This window comes from Mixophyes fleayi, chromosome 1 (assembly GCF_038048845.1).
Source record: "Mixophyes fleayi isolate aMixFle1 chromosome 1, aMixFle1.hap1, whole genome shotgun sequence".
Classification (NCBI taxonomy): Eukaryota; Metazoa; Chordata; class Amphibia; order Anura; family Limnodynastidae; genus Mixophyes; species Mixophyes fleayi.
The window spans coordinates 342084011-342098969 of NC_134402.1; the positions used below are offsets into that span (position 1 = coordinate 342084011).

A 14959-nucleotide genomic window follows, 5' to 3' on the forward strand; every position below is an offset into this window, starting at 1 on the left:
CAGGAGGTGGGGGAGAAAGGATGCTACAGAAAACAGGGGGGGAGAAAGGATGCTCCAGAAAATGGGGGGGGGGGGGAGAAAGGATGCTCCAGAAAACACAGGTGGGGGGGGGGGGGGAGAAAGGATGCTCCAGAAAACAGGGGGGGGGGGGGAGAAAGGATGCTCCAGAAAACAGGGGGGGGGGAGAAAGGATGCTACAGAAAACAAGGGGGGGGGATAAAGGATGCTACAGAAAACAGGGGTGGTGGGGCTGAGAGGGCATGCTACAGAAAATGTGGGGGAGAGAAAGGATGCTACAGAAACCGGGGGAGGGGGGTGTGGAGATGCTACAGAAAACTCTGTGGACTTACTATGACATAAAAGTAGTTAGTATGCTCTTCTATATAATCCATAATTCTTTCCTAATGTATATTTATATAAACTAACAGTTTATAGAAATATAATTTAGTGGTATTAATATGTTAACTCTGTGGCATAATATTATGCCATACAGCAGGGTTTCCCAAACCCAGTCCTCTGGGCTCCCCAGCAGTGCAGGTTTTCCATATCTCCTTGCTGGAGCACAGGTGTATTCATTACTGACTGACACATTGTAACAGATCCACAAGTGGTATAATTATGTCACAAGTGATCTGGAAAACCTGCACTGTTGGGGAGCCCTGAGGACTGGGTTTGGGAAACCCTGCACAGTAATGCCCCCAAATCATAGGATTTGGGGGCACTACAGCATACTTGCCAAATTTATGCTGGCCACGTCCGGAAGTTCCTGAAGGGCAATTGGTGTATGGGCAGAGGGGGCAGGGCTTCGCAAATGGCATCATTTTGGTCCTGCCCCCAGTTATGTAATGCCAGTTTTGGGTCTTTTTAAAGTGATAAAAAAGACCCAAAACAGGAACTACAACACTTGGGGTGGGGCCAAAATGATGCGTTCCGCAAAGGCCCGCCCCCTCCATCCATACATACATGCCGGCTCTAATCTGCAGATGCGGGAGCATTGCCAGCTCTCCCCGGGATTCCAGGAGACCTACCCAGAATTCTGGAGAGTTGGCATGTATGCACTTCTGTATGGCATTATATGATTTGTGATAATAATATGAGAGTTAATATAATGTGGGAGGTAGGCTATTAATTTAATAGTGGAGTTTAGGTGGGGGCTAATTATTTAATTTGTGCTATTTTATTTGTGGGGTGATGTGGGTCAATTTAATTTAAATAGTGGGGCCTATAAATTTAAGATGGGGTGATTGGACCTTTAATTTAATTTAATGCTGGGGTGGTTTGGGTGCTATTAAATTGAAGGTGGAGCTGTTTGGGAAAAAAAGAACGTCCATTTATTAAATGTGAACATGAATTATTTAATGGCAGTGATTGTTGAGGAAAATGGGTATATTATTTATTAAACGTAAATACTATTTCATTTATTACTGGGGTTGTTTGGAGGGAGGGAAATAGGTTTATTTATTAAATGTGAATACTAGTATTTTAATGTTGGGGCTGGAGAGAGGCCTAATTATAAAACGTGGGTTGTATTGATTAAAAAGCAGGGCAGGACCGTAACTAGGCAGGTGTGGGTGGTGCCGTCAAAAAATGCGGCGTCGGCACCTGCTCTACCCGACCTGAATTTCAGGCGTGACGTCAGTGAGGAGCAACGCAGACAGGAGTCGGCGACAAGAAGGGATGAAAAGAGAGGAAAGAAGCCGATATAAAATGTAAGTGAAGGAACGGAGCAAGGGGCAGAGTGTTTTCAGGGGCAAAGGAACCTGCCTAATATAAACTGGGGGCATTACTGTGCCATAATATGAGTATAATCTGAAAATATCTAAAAATAACAGATTTTTGTCAGGTAAGGTATTCTTTAATATTTTTTGTTTAACATTGTAAAACTGTGTGTTATATATATATATATAGAGATATATATATAACTGGATTTATATCTCTATCTATCTATATATATCTCTATCTATCTATATATATATCTCTATCTATCTATATATATATATCTCTATCTATCTATATATATATATATCTCTATCTATATATATATATCTCTCTCTATCTCTATCTCTATATATATACACACACATATGTCACATACCACTGGAAGTCCTGAACTTGAGTTCTCTAGCATCATTCAGTCATCTAATCCATACACCTTGAGACAGGGGGGGAATCAACATCCCAGTACAAATGTTATTTAAAATCAGCTATAAAAAGCAAACCCCCTGGAAAACTGTGGCAAGTGCACCCCACAATCTACTTGCCCTGGAGCTCGCACAAATCTTGATCTGGACCTGGCAATCATAATAATTTTGTATTCTCAAACTCTATTCTTTTCTATCCAAACAGAATGTGCAAGGCATGCAATATACACAATATATAAAGTGAATTACACTCATATTTGATTACATTAGATCTATTGTATCTGCCCTTATCACAGCAAAGGGATAAGAAATGAATCACTGTTTCAATTTCAACTGAAGATTCTTGTGACCCCAGAAAATGTTTCTCATTAATTTTAAAATGTCAGTGCAGCATTTCGACCACACACTGCTCGGCGACATTTCTCTGACAGCAGACAAGGTATTTAGAGGTGATGTACACATGTAAAATGTTAATTCCTAAGTGAAAGATACAGTGATTTATTTTAGCTACAAAAAACCAATTAGCCTCGCTGTATCTGGACTGTGCTTCACATGCCACGTGTCCTCTTGTGTGCTTATTTTTCTACCCCACATTCCTAGAGCAGAAATGTGGCCATGTTTAGGTACATTGCTCCAGTTGGGGTGTGACTCAGATGAAGCGTGCAAAGCGTCTCTCTCGCGTCATCGAGCACAAAGAAAAGAAGCTGCTGTTATCAGCTGAATACAAAGCTCAGGCCAGCTTATCAGTAAAACGCCATCAGACAGTGCTAGCACTTTGGCCAGAAGCTGCAAGTCTTTAAACTACAAGTTAGCAGCCCTTCAGTCAGGGGAAGGAAAACATCTGATTTGTATTAAGGAAAACCCATACACCACAAAGACTTAATTGGAAAAACCCTTCCAACTAAGCACCTTCTTCAAGAATTCGAGGCTACGTTGTAACCCTTTTTAGGGTAAATGCGACGGACACTATTCTGTATTCCAACCGCAACTGGATAGTTTTGTGGGTTTTTTGACCCTCTATCAATTATTTCATTAATTTTTGACTCTCCATTTGACCCAATTAACAGAACACAAAAAAAACCACACTCATATGGCTCCTGTTGAATTAGATATTGAGTATTAATTGATATGATGTAAAACTAAACAAGAGCAAAACAAATCTATAATCTAATTGGTAACATCCATTATAACACTATACTAAAAATGAAATTCTACAAGCAATAACACTATGTGCCAGATGCAGAGATGGACGATGCACGACCGGCTGCATAATGTAAAGTCCGCAAATTTGTCATGTGCGTGTCCAAAGACTGCAGGGGTGGATATACCAGGTAAAATTGAAACAATCTTGGGAAAGTGCGCTGAAAAACTGCTATTTGATTGGACAGATCAAATCAAGTGCTGCTTTCAGTGCACATGCCCCACTGACAACTGTTTCAATCTCTACCAGGTGGCTTCAGTCATCATCATCCTCATTTATATAGCGCCTATAATTCCGCAGTGTTGTACAGAGAATTCACTCACATCAGTTTCTGCTCCATTGCAGCTTACAGTCTAAATTCCCTAACACACACACAGACAGAGAGACACTAAGGTAAATTTAACAGCAGCCAGTTAACCTACTAGTATGTTTTTGAGTGTGGGAGGAGACCGGAGCATCCAGATGAAACCCACGCAAAGATGGGAAAAACATACAAACTCTTCACAGATAATGCCATGGTCAGGAAACAAATTCGAGACCCCAGTGCTCTGAGCCACCATGCTGCCCTGCATCTGCTAGGGCTCAGAAAAAGGCCATCTATTTAGGGTTGGTCGTGAAGTAAAGGACAAGGGTCCCACCTGATCTCTACCAGGAGATGAGGTAGGGGCAAAAAAACTCTTTATTTGTGCATACTACATTGGCCTGTTCAGTCTATGAGTTTTATAAACATGATAGAAAGCATATGCCAAATTCATTGGTGTTACTACATAATTTGTATAATAATGACGCCATAACCCACACATCTGCCAACATAGTAGTTTTATCTCTGTGTGCAGAATGTGGAAAATATGTTTCTTCTGGTGTAAAACAAGGCCCACAGTGTGAATGTGAACACTCCTTCTAGGACAAAGGATAGGCAAGGACCCATCCCTGCTAGAAGTACAAACAGATGTTACTATTTCTGCTATTTTACCCTGTATGCTAGAAATGGAATTTTGTGTTTGTATGATTACCAGCACAAATGGTCTCTAAATGAGTTTAATGATAACAAAAATCAATATACTGACTTAACACTTTCAGCTGTTCAGGATCAGACAACACGGGGGATCTACCCGAATAACTATAAGCATAAAGTAGCATTAGTTTGGTGATGATGCATTTTTATCAGCAAAATGTAGAATAGGACACCCCTTATTCATTTCAGCTCAGTGTTCCTCTTAAATTACAGCTTAGTTTTGCTTCATTATGGCTTAAATTAACATGAGAGTGATGGGATATCAGTACTGCATTCAATTCATGTATCACTTTTGTGTTTTTGAATATTTTTAAGAAATTGGTCAAGGTGCACCTAGGAATGTGCTTTTCCGTAGAAACGCTACCAGGAGGTGTAAATTTTGTCCAACTCTATGTAAAGGCTGAGACAAGATCTCCAGCACCTCCAAGGCCACAGAAAAATCAAGTGTGGTTCATATACCAAGGAAACACTATGAAACAGGCCCTTTAACTCATTTAAATAATCTTGTCCTTTAAAAATAAATGTATGATTGTGGATACAAAAGTAGGCACACTCATAGCAGTTTGTACTTGTCAACAAATGCCAAATGCACTAAGCCACCCAATGGTAGGTGCAAATCTTGGCCCACAAATCCATGAGCTACCCTGAAACCAGGTTACAATTACAGAAAAGGAGTAGTGTGTTTCATAAATGACCATTATTGACTACAGATATCACCTTCAAATAAGACTGATCCAAAATATTTTACTTAATACCATACAGGGGCGGACCCAGACATTTGTCCTACCCCAGGCGATTTTAGGGGGGGGGGGGCGATTTAGGCCCCGCCCCCTTTCTGTGTTCTAAGGCTGCCGACGGCTGCACATTATGTGCAGGTCCGTTCAGCAGTGAAAGTGTGCTGTCCCGCTGCTCTGATTGTGTTTAAAACACAATCAGAGCAGCCGGAGGGCATACTGTCACTGCTGAACGGACCTGCACAGTGTGCAGCTGTCGGCAGCAAGACCCTGGTAGGGGGGGGGCGATCGCCCCCCCCCCCCCCCCCCTGGATCCGCCACTGATACCATACTTACCAACTCCCGGGAGAGGGGGCGTGACTGGAGGGCAGGACGAGGCCAATCGCGTCATTTTGGACCCGCCCCCCGCAAAAAACGTAATTTGCGTCGCAGGGGTGAAATGACGCGATTCTCGGTGTGAGATTGGGATGCGGGAGAAATGCCAGCTTGCCCGGGAGACTGACCCAAATTTCGGGAGTCTCCCGGACTTTCTGGGAGAGTTGGCATGTATGCTTAATACTAGTAGCAAACATTAAAAGGGGGCATCTTACTAAGAAGCTTAACAAAACTCTTATTCCCCAGCAGGGATAGTAAGCGCAAGATGGCATTAACAAAGGACCAATAAAAACATAGGTACATGATCTTGAATGATTGGGACAATCATAATTTGGCATATCATGCCTGCCTAAAATATACTATATTAAATTTACAAATTACTCATGTCTTCACTTGCAGTGCATCTGGCTTTCCATCCTCATTTAACTTTTTAGCAGTGCTCCTCACAGTAATTCTAGGAGGAAATGCTTTCTCATCACTTTTTTTTTCTGTATTTTTGGAACAATCTGCTGAACTGGTTTCCATATAAGAGATCCCATACCAGTATATATGCGTGTCAGAATATATGTATATACACTGTTCTACTATTTTAATGAATCCAAAGACAAAAACTGTATCATAAAGTTAAGGAAATCATTGGAATAAACTACAGTGTGAATGTTGGCAAAAAAATCTATTTAGAATATAATACAAGGTCAGGGGGGAAACAGTAAAACTAATCATAGATACAAAAACAAAACATAAATAAATGAAGAAGCTGTATAAACAAAAAGTGAAAGCAATCATCCAAAGATGAAAAACAAACAGCTAGGGAGTTCCCAGAAGGTGAATATTCCATATTCTACCAGTAAAATCCTGGGCTGTAACTGAAATGGCATTCATGAACATTACAATCATTATCAGATTTTGAAAAAGTAAAAATTCTATTCAGTATTTACCTGTTAGTCAGAAAAACCTCATATATAAAGTTATTTTTAATCCATGGCAGCCCTTGTCTACACATTCAACAGTCACCCCCTGTTCTCTTAAAGTAATTCCCATTTAGCAATGTTCTTTGCCTGGATCCACCCTCACTCCCTCTCCACTCCTCTTTGCAACGGGCCACCATCCCGCTCTCCCTACCCTCCTTTTTTTTCCTTAATATCAAAAAAATTCTGGTTGAGTACACGCACTCAGTTTATTGTCCTATCCATTATTAATCTGTTTTGGTTTTTTTGTTGCATTTTCCTAGGCTATGTTCTGTTCCATGAATATGCATGTGGCAACTTTTCTGTATGCAAACCTCTTGTTAAATAAAACTTTAATAAGAAAGAAAAGGAATTTTCCCAGATTAGGGGAAAGGTGGCTAAGAGATGTATGTGTATCAAGGAAAACTCATACAAAAACTTCTACTTTGGTGAGATCTGGTTCTGACCTAGCTTCACGCAATATACCTTTCTACCTCTGACCTATGCTGCCGAGAATGCGGTGCAAAGGGCATTTGGTGGGGCTGCCCCAAGATAGAGAATTTCTGGCAAGAAGTTTGCAGTCTAATTTGTGCAGTTATACAGGTACGCTTCCCATCCAACTTGTCCTATTATCTCTTTCCACTCCCAACCCCAGATATTCCCAAACACATCCAGAAACTCATAGGCCACATCCTCATACTATCTGGGTGCTTGATTGCACTCAACTGGAAGAAAACTGACCCCCTCTCCTCCTACAATACCTGCTCCTGTCAACAAAGCCTGGCAAGTACACAAGTTTGAGCACATCACAAGCAGAATTCATTATCTCCATATAATCAGGTTTTTAGTGTCTGGAGTGCACACTTTGAATGTAGCTCAGCCACTCGCTCCTCTAGCCTAAAGTTCTAAGAATCGACATGATCTCCAGTTCTCCCCCCCCCCCCCTCACCCTTCCTTCTCATACTAACATTCCCACAACTCCCGTGTCCCGTTCTCCTCAAACTCTATAGTCAGAAGTTCAATTGCTGTGAGGATTGTTGTTTGTCACTCATTAAACACTGTTGCATTTGATTTTTGATGCAATACTTGCTTTACTGGGAACTGTGATCCCCCTCCTCTCTTTCTGTACTCTATCCCCCGGTTATTAAAGATGTAATAACATTTTGTTAACAAAAAATATAAAAACGAAAAAGTGACAATGCTATAACTTTGAAATGAAAGACAACAAGCCACTAGGAAACATGGACTTGTAAGGCAAGATATGAAGCAAATCAATGCTTCCATTTTAACATTATAACTGTGACATTCGTAGGGTAAACTATATAATGAAAATGAAAGTGCACCACTGCCCACAAATGGTGAAAATCTTTATTCCAGATTGTCTTACCTTGCCTTGTGGGGTCTGCCCGTCAAGGGCATGCCAGGAAGGACTCTTCTATTCATCGTGGAATAATCTGGATCCAATTCATAACCTTCATCATCTGCTCCAAGACTACGGTTATCATCCTCTAGACCATATGGCTCTGGCTGGAAACGCTCAGGCTGGGACCGATTCAGGTCCACATTACTGCCAATTGGCACTTGTGGCTGCGCAATGGGGACATAGTTTTCCCTACGAGATGGGAGGGTGTAACTGCCATCTTCAGGGCGGTAACTATTGCCTGGAGTGTATGCATATCGAGGGCGATAATTAATTCCGCGGGAAAGGCTTCCATAGTTGTCTGGCATTTCTCCATAACTTTCATGTGCCATGAATGGTCGGTATGGGGTCTCATGAGGATCACCATAAGAGTCGGTGTAGCTGTTGTTATAGGACCTGGTCAAAGTGGAGGAAGCTTGTGGGTTTATAAAACGCTCCCCATTTTTTATGTATCGTCTGTCAATGGAATCTGTGTAGCCACTAATAGGAGAGGAGGCATCAATCACAGGCATCCCATCTGGACCAAGTGGCACTTGACGGACAGTTCTTGTAGTGACTGTTTTTACCATCTTTGTAACCTGGAGAAGAACAAATATATTTTTTTTACAAACACAACAAAATATTGCTTCTGTTAAAATGTTTCATTCCATTCCCTGAATAATCGTTTACGCTTTCCCTACTTATTGCATGGTCAGTTTGGGACTCCAACTGTCTGATGCAACAATGCCATGTGGTCATATCAGATACTATCACATATTAAATGTTAAGAATACTGTCTTGAACCAAGTCTGTGGGATAAAAGCCAACTTTGCAAATAGAACACCACATTATTTTTCAACAGGGTATTATAAAACCATTCCAAATGTGAATGTTAGAATGACATAGGCTGGGTGTACATGGTGATGTGCCATGCAAATGGCCAAATGACATAGGATCAGACATGTCAGATGGGAAATTGCTGCAATTTTAGTCCGGCTGTCAGGTTACAATCAGTTAGTAATTTTGTCTATCTGGCAGGCACATGTAGTGTATGTGTAAGGGTCAAATCAGGGAACTTTACCAATAGATCAGTTGATGTCATGTCACCATTACACGTAACCCTAATTTAATTGTCAGCATCTGATTTTGCCCATTGCGGGAGAGTCCAATGGATGTTAGGCTTGAGCTAGCCTCACAGATCTTCTTTATAAGGTTTTAAAATATTTTGATTTTTTACCTGTGGAAAATTTTAATAGGAAAAAAGAATCAAAGAACAAAAAAAAATAAAAAATTAAATTGCCAATTGCAAACTGTTTATGAAGGTGAAAGCTGAAAAACAATTATTCAGGGGCAGAGGGAAAGTAGTTGAAAGCCCTGAAAAACGTAACCCTTACAATTGACCTTAAGCTATTTTGGTGTGATATTTATCCGAGACGTTTGTGCCAGGATACTTAACTACTAGCAATGCCTTCTTACTATTCCCCAATGCTTAGATCTTGTATAAAGAAGAGTCCATATACATTTCACAATGAGCACTACATTCACTCAAGTGGAACAGTATGTAAACTCAAGTGGAAAGTGACATCCCAATGTTCAGCTGTAAATCAAGATGTGAGGTGTCCAACGTCAGTGGGCTCAGAAAATCACATTCAACTTCAAACATCGAACATATTTCTAAAAAATAATAATACAAATTTATTCTATTGCAAAAATTCTCAAAAAAATTAGCAATAATTTCATTTAAAATTTAAACATTCCATTATTTTTACATTTTATAATTGATTAACTTTTAATGTCCAGAAAAACATGTGCACGTAAGGCAAGGTATTCTACAATAGCACTCTACAATTGGTGATTTACAGCATACCACAGCACTGTCATCCTACAACCAAGACTCCTCAGCACAAGCAGTATATAGTGGACATTGGGCTGTTGAGATGGGCACAGGGCTGGCACTTATCCTGTGAATAAGTTTGTGTATCTTGGGTATGGGACAGTGGTGGCTGTATGTGTTTGGAGTGGGTGTACTATGCTTAGCAATTATATTTTGCTATATAATGCACACTAAATATATATTTTGTAGAGCCAGGTATATTCGTTTAGGATTTAGAAGACATGCATCTGAAACATCTGCAAGGTGCCCTTCACTAGTTTAACATGCAAAACGCTCAATTGCCAGCACTGATACCGCATGAGGATACAAGGGAAAGCTAAACTCCCCTTTGTGTTTGGAATACATGAGCGCTTTTTCGTGCTCCATCTGCAGTTTTAAAATTACTATTCTAAAGACAAAGCTGTGAGAGGCTGCTGAGAGGAGCTTTATTTCCAACAAACAAATGGGGGTAAATGTATTAAGCTCTGGGTTCTTCAACACCCGCGAGTTCAGCGTCTTCGGTGTTTAAATTTAAAGCGGCGCTGCCTTGTAAAGGGAAGTTTCCCTTTACAAGGCAGCGCCGCTTTAAATTTAGACGCCGAAGACACCGAACTCGCGGGTGTTGAAGAACCCAGAGCTTAATACATTTACCCCATGGTCAAGAGTGTCAGTCGTGGTTCAGACCAAAATGGGGAAGAAATGTGACCTAAGTGACTTTGATCAGGGAATGAATGCTGGTGTCAGACAGGTTGGATGGAGCGTCTCAGAGACTGCTGATCTCCTGGGAAATTCACACAAACATTCTCTAAAATTTACAAAGAATGGTGCACAAAACAAGAATCAAGTGAGCGGCAGTTGTGCGTGTGTGAAGATGCCTTGTTAATGAGAGAGATCAGAGGAGAATGGTATACTGGTTCAAGCTGACAGAAAGGCAACAGTAACCCAAATAACCATGAGTTATAACAGTGGTATATGGAAGAGTTTCTATAAACACAAAACATGTCAAACCTTGAAGTGGATGGGCTACAACAGCAGAAGACCACACCGGGTATCCTGTCATCTAAGAACAGGAAGCTGAGGCTACAGTAGGCAAAGGATGACCAAAACTGAACAATTGAAGATTGGAAAAACATCACCTGATCTGACAAATCTTGATTTCTGCTGCCACATGCAGATGACAGGGTCAGAATTTAGATTCATTTTGCTTTGCGTCAATGGTGCAGGCTGGTGATCGTGGTATAGTTTAACTGCCACAGTCTACCTGAGTGTCTTCGTTGACCATGGTTATCCTTCATGGCCACAGTGTACCCATCTTCTAACGGCTGCTTCCAGCAGAATAATGTGCCATGTCACAAAGACAACAAGTTCAGTGTACTCCAATGGCCTCCACAGTCAGCAGATCTCAACAAAAAGAGTACTTTTGGGATGTGGTAGAACAGGAGATTCGCAACACGAATGTGCAGATAAAAAAAAATGTAATGTAACTGTCTGATGTCAACTTGGACCAGAATATTTAAGGGATGTTTCCAGCACCTTGATGAATCCATCACATGAATAATTAAGGCTGTTAAAAAATGGGGTCTTACGCAGTACTAGAAAGGTGTACCTAATAAAGTGGCCACTGAGGGGCCATATGTGTATATATATATATATACACACACACACACACACGGATGACTCATTACCTTGGTTTCTGTCCTCCTTGTGGTTCCATCCTCTGATGTGACAATAGACACATGAGAAGTGGGAGTTCCAGGATCTTCCTCTACAGTGACAGTCTCTTCCAGCATCTCCGGAGGTTCCTGCATCATGGCAATCGACGTCTGGTTACTGGGACTCTGCTCCTGTAGAGAAGACAATATATAGGTGATTGGGAAAATAAAAAAAAAATGTATTTTCTTTCTTTACTAAAAGAAAGTATTTGATGCAGGAAAAATATCATTATGCAAGCAATCAAGCACAAAACATATTTAAATATCTAGTATAAATAGCACTTTAGCATAGATGTAAATTACCAGAGCAACAATCTTAGTGTTTTCACTTGAGAAATAAACATTTGTACAAGATAAACGAAAATAACATAACCATCTAAGCAGAACAAAACACAACAGTGGAAATTCAAGGGCAGCACTGTGTTATCTATGCTGAGAGCAACGATGATCCCAAGACAATGGTAATGCTTAACGGTTTGTTTTCTTTCTTTAATGGTGAATAGATTTTTAGAGTGGCTGCATATATACTCTATCCAAGTCTTTAGGTATAATAAAAGTAATAAAGATGCACAATACAATATTATATTTTTATACAATGCCATTGATTATTTCAAAACTCAAGCCCTGACTGTTCAAACGGAGTTCATACAGCTTTCTGTCAGAAATCAAATTGCAATTATAGTGCACATATTTTACAATATACCAATTGGCCTGTGATTTGTTTTAGTTTCTGTGCATGACAGAAAGGTGGTTCCATGAAGGTCAATCATTGTATGCATCAGATCAGGAATACTATGTAAAGTGAGGACATCTGACCACTGCCTCTCATTCACCTGTAAAGGGGCCAGATCGTAGGGATGAAAACTCAGTGGTACAATTAGAACTTGAGATAAAGTAATCTTGGGTTGATTGGTTACTATATATTGCAAACACCTTGTCTAAATATTCTTGTTGCTGCTTGCTGTATGTTCTTATGCAAAATAGAATTCAAAAGTGGTCCAGAATGGTTCTAAAAAAATATGATTTATGAATAGACAAGTAATCGCAAAGCAGGAGTACGTGAAGTGGGCGCCCGTGGATCAGATCTGAACTGGGCTCATAGTAGATTTAACCTGTCACCGACTGTACTTGTGGAGACAACTGGTATAAGAAGGAGAAGGAAAGACATTGGGGCTACAAAGAGCATAGGAGGAGGAAAACAAGGTTACCAAAGAGCAGATGGGAAGTATTTTGCCTAGTCCTCCATTTATATTAATATAAATGGTTACCATCTATTTCCGCCAAATCTGAAATATATGGGAACAGTTTACAGTCAATAAATAATTTATACCCCCCCCCCCCATTCCACCTACACCAATACAAATCACTCACAGTAATACAGACTCAGGCTTCCACCTGCAGATTACTTTATGTATTGCTCTGTTAGTGCCCTCCAGCAACTTCTACTAAATACACTGTTTCTTTTTAGCTTCTTTCTGTCCTTTTTTACATGTATTTATATCACCATTCAGTTTATTATCTTTTCTCTTGGTTACCCCCACAGTTCTGCTCTCTTCATTGGATACCTCTGTATCTAGGTAGGAGCAGACAAAGCAAAGCAATACAAGTAAGAATGATATAAAGAAAAGAATGAAAAGCACATTCTTCCCACGGAAGAAACCACTTTTCTGTTCCTAAGAAACCTTTGTATATTATCTTTTAGTTACAAATATTAACAGACTTAGGCTGGGTACACGCTACAGTGATTTCAGCCAATTATAGGATTAAATGACCAGTTGGCCCGATATCACATTATTATGTACACTGCAATTAGTGAGATTTTTAAACCAGGCTAAAAATCAATGTTGTTCCAATCTTGCAGTGTGTATACACTCACGATCAGGATCTCCATAGAGTTTACAGAGTCACGATCATTTCAGCCGATGGTTATGACAGATGAAGAGCACAGATCGGAAGGTAAATCTTGTAAAACGTGTATAGTGTGTACACATAAATCGGCATGCTGATCGGGACTTCTTTTCCAGTCGTTGGTAAAATAGATAACACATGAGAACATTTCTGTAGTGTGCACCCATACTTACATTCTCCATCACATTACAATTTTAATTTTCAGCTAAACATGGATCAATAGAATTGACCAGGTCTCTGATGCCATAAAAACACATTATGTATTATGATAGTGAGATAGAGTACATAACCCTAAACAGTACATAACCTTAAAAACCAGTCCCCTAACTAGTAATACAGCAAGATACTATTGAAGTGTTTATTGGCCTTTCGCAACCCAGAAAATAACAGGCTTGTGGCACTGACTAAGTAGCGTTAGCCGTAAAGATCACTTCTACTTGCACTGTGAAATTAGTATTTATTGCTGGCTTCTGGATGCTTGAATATTTCTCACATTTAAACCTGATGAGCACTTGCCACTATGCATCTTGATTGTAATATTCATGCATTTGAAATTCATTGCACTCCATATTCAGTGGAGTCATTAGCTCACACATAGCCAGGCTGATTTACAGGGCAAGCTGCTTTTACTGATTAGCACTAATAAATTCCCACCTCAATTTACAAATCTAAGATCAGGAGATAAACGGTTCTTTTCTATCCTAATACTTACTGCGGTCCATTCATCAGCAGAAATGGGAGTCTAATCTCTACATTTTGTCTATGACCTCCAAATTCAGGTGGATCAGAGGGAAGCAAATCTTCCTCAGTACCAGAACTCAATGGGGTAAAAACTATGAATTGCATTAAAGTTCACAGAGAAAGCCTTGGTGGGCATTAAATAAGATTATTAATATATATATATATATATATATATATATATATATATATATATATATATATATATATATATATATATATATATATATATATATATATGCGCAATGCAGACCCTGCGTCTCCAGTACATACCAGAGACAATTAATGTATGTGGGTTGGCTATTTAAAGGCTTCACAGTGACGTGTAAAGGTGACTGAAACCTATGGCTACATACACATGGGCATTTTGGGGTTTAGTGGTCCTATAAGGGTAGAGGAGTGGCCTGAAATGAGCCAAGAGACACACTTAGTTTATCAGATACATGTTTTAGAGATCACTGACTCAGACTAATGTTTGGGAAGTTGCAGTCACATTCTATGTACTTTTATTACTACCCCTGTTGATAACTGGCAACAGTCACACACATATGCTCAGGGTAACACAATCTTCAGGACTTGCGGAGATTACTAGTTCCTAGAATTCCATTCTCTCCCCTGAGAGCCCAAATTCCAAGTAAGCAAATGTTGTTTCCCAGTAATAGAATATTTTCATTAAAAGGTTAAAAAAAGATGTTTATTTCGGAGGTTTATTGCTCCCTAATCTGTAAATAAACAAAAAAAAAAAAAAAGACAAATCTTTTCCTAAATGTGCAAGTAATAGATGTATATTTTATACAGACTTGTAGAGTGTTTTATAGAAATATAGTTTGTTCGCATTGCAGGAAAGCCAAGTCATTACAGTTCGCAGTTTTCTAGAATATATATATATGTTACACACATATACACACACACACAC

The 14959-nt window shown here is 39.7% G+C and overlaps 1 protein-coding gene across 10 annotated transcripts in view; it reads right to left on the reverse strand.

Annotated features, from left to right (window-relative positions):
• Nucleotides 1-14959, reverse strand: part of ARVCF (ARVCF delta catenin family member) — an 803654-nt gene that overhangs the window by 279058 nt on the left and 509637 nt on the right. For all 10 annotated transcript variants that reach the window (XM_075216612.1, XM_075216556.1, XM_075216570.1 and 7 more), the window contains 2 exons: nucleotides 11371-11529; nucleotides 7801-8411 (listed from right to left, as the gene is read on the reverse strand). In XM_075216612.1, the coding sequence (XP_075072713.1) occupies nucleotides 7801-8411; nucleotides 11371-11529 (770 nt within the window). The remainder of the gene's footprint in view (nucleotides 1-7800; nucleotides 8412-11370; nucleotides 11530-14959) is intronic.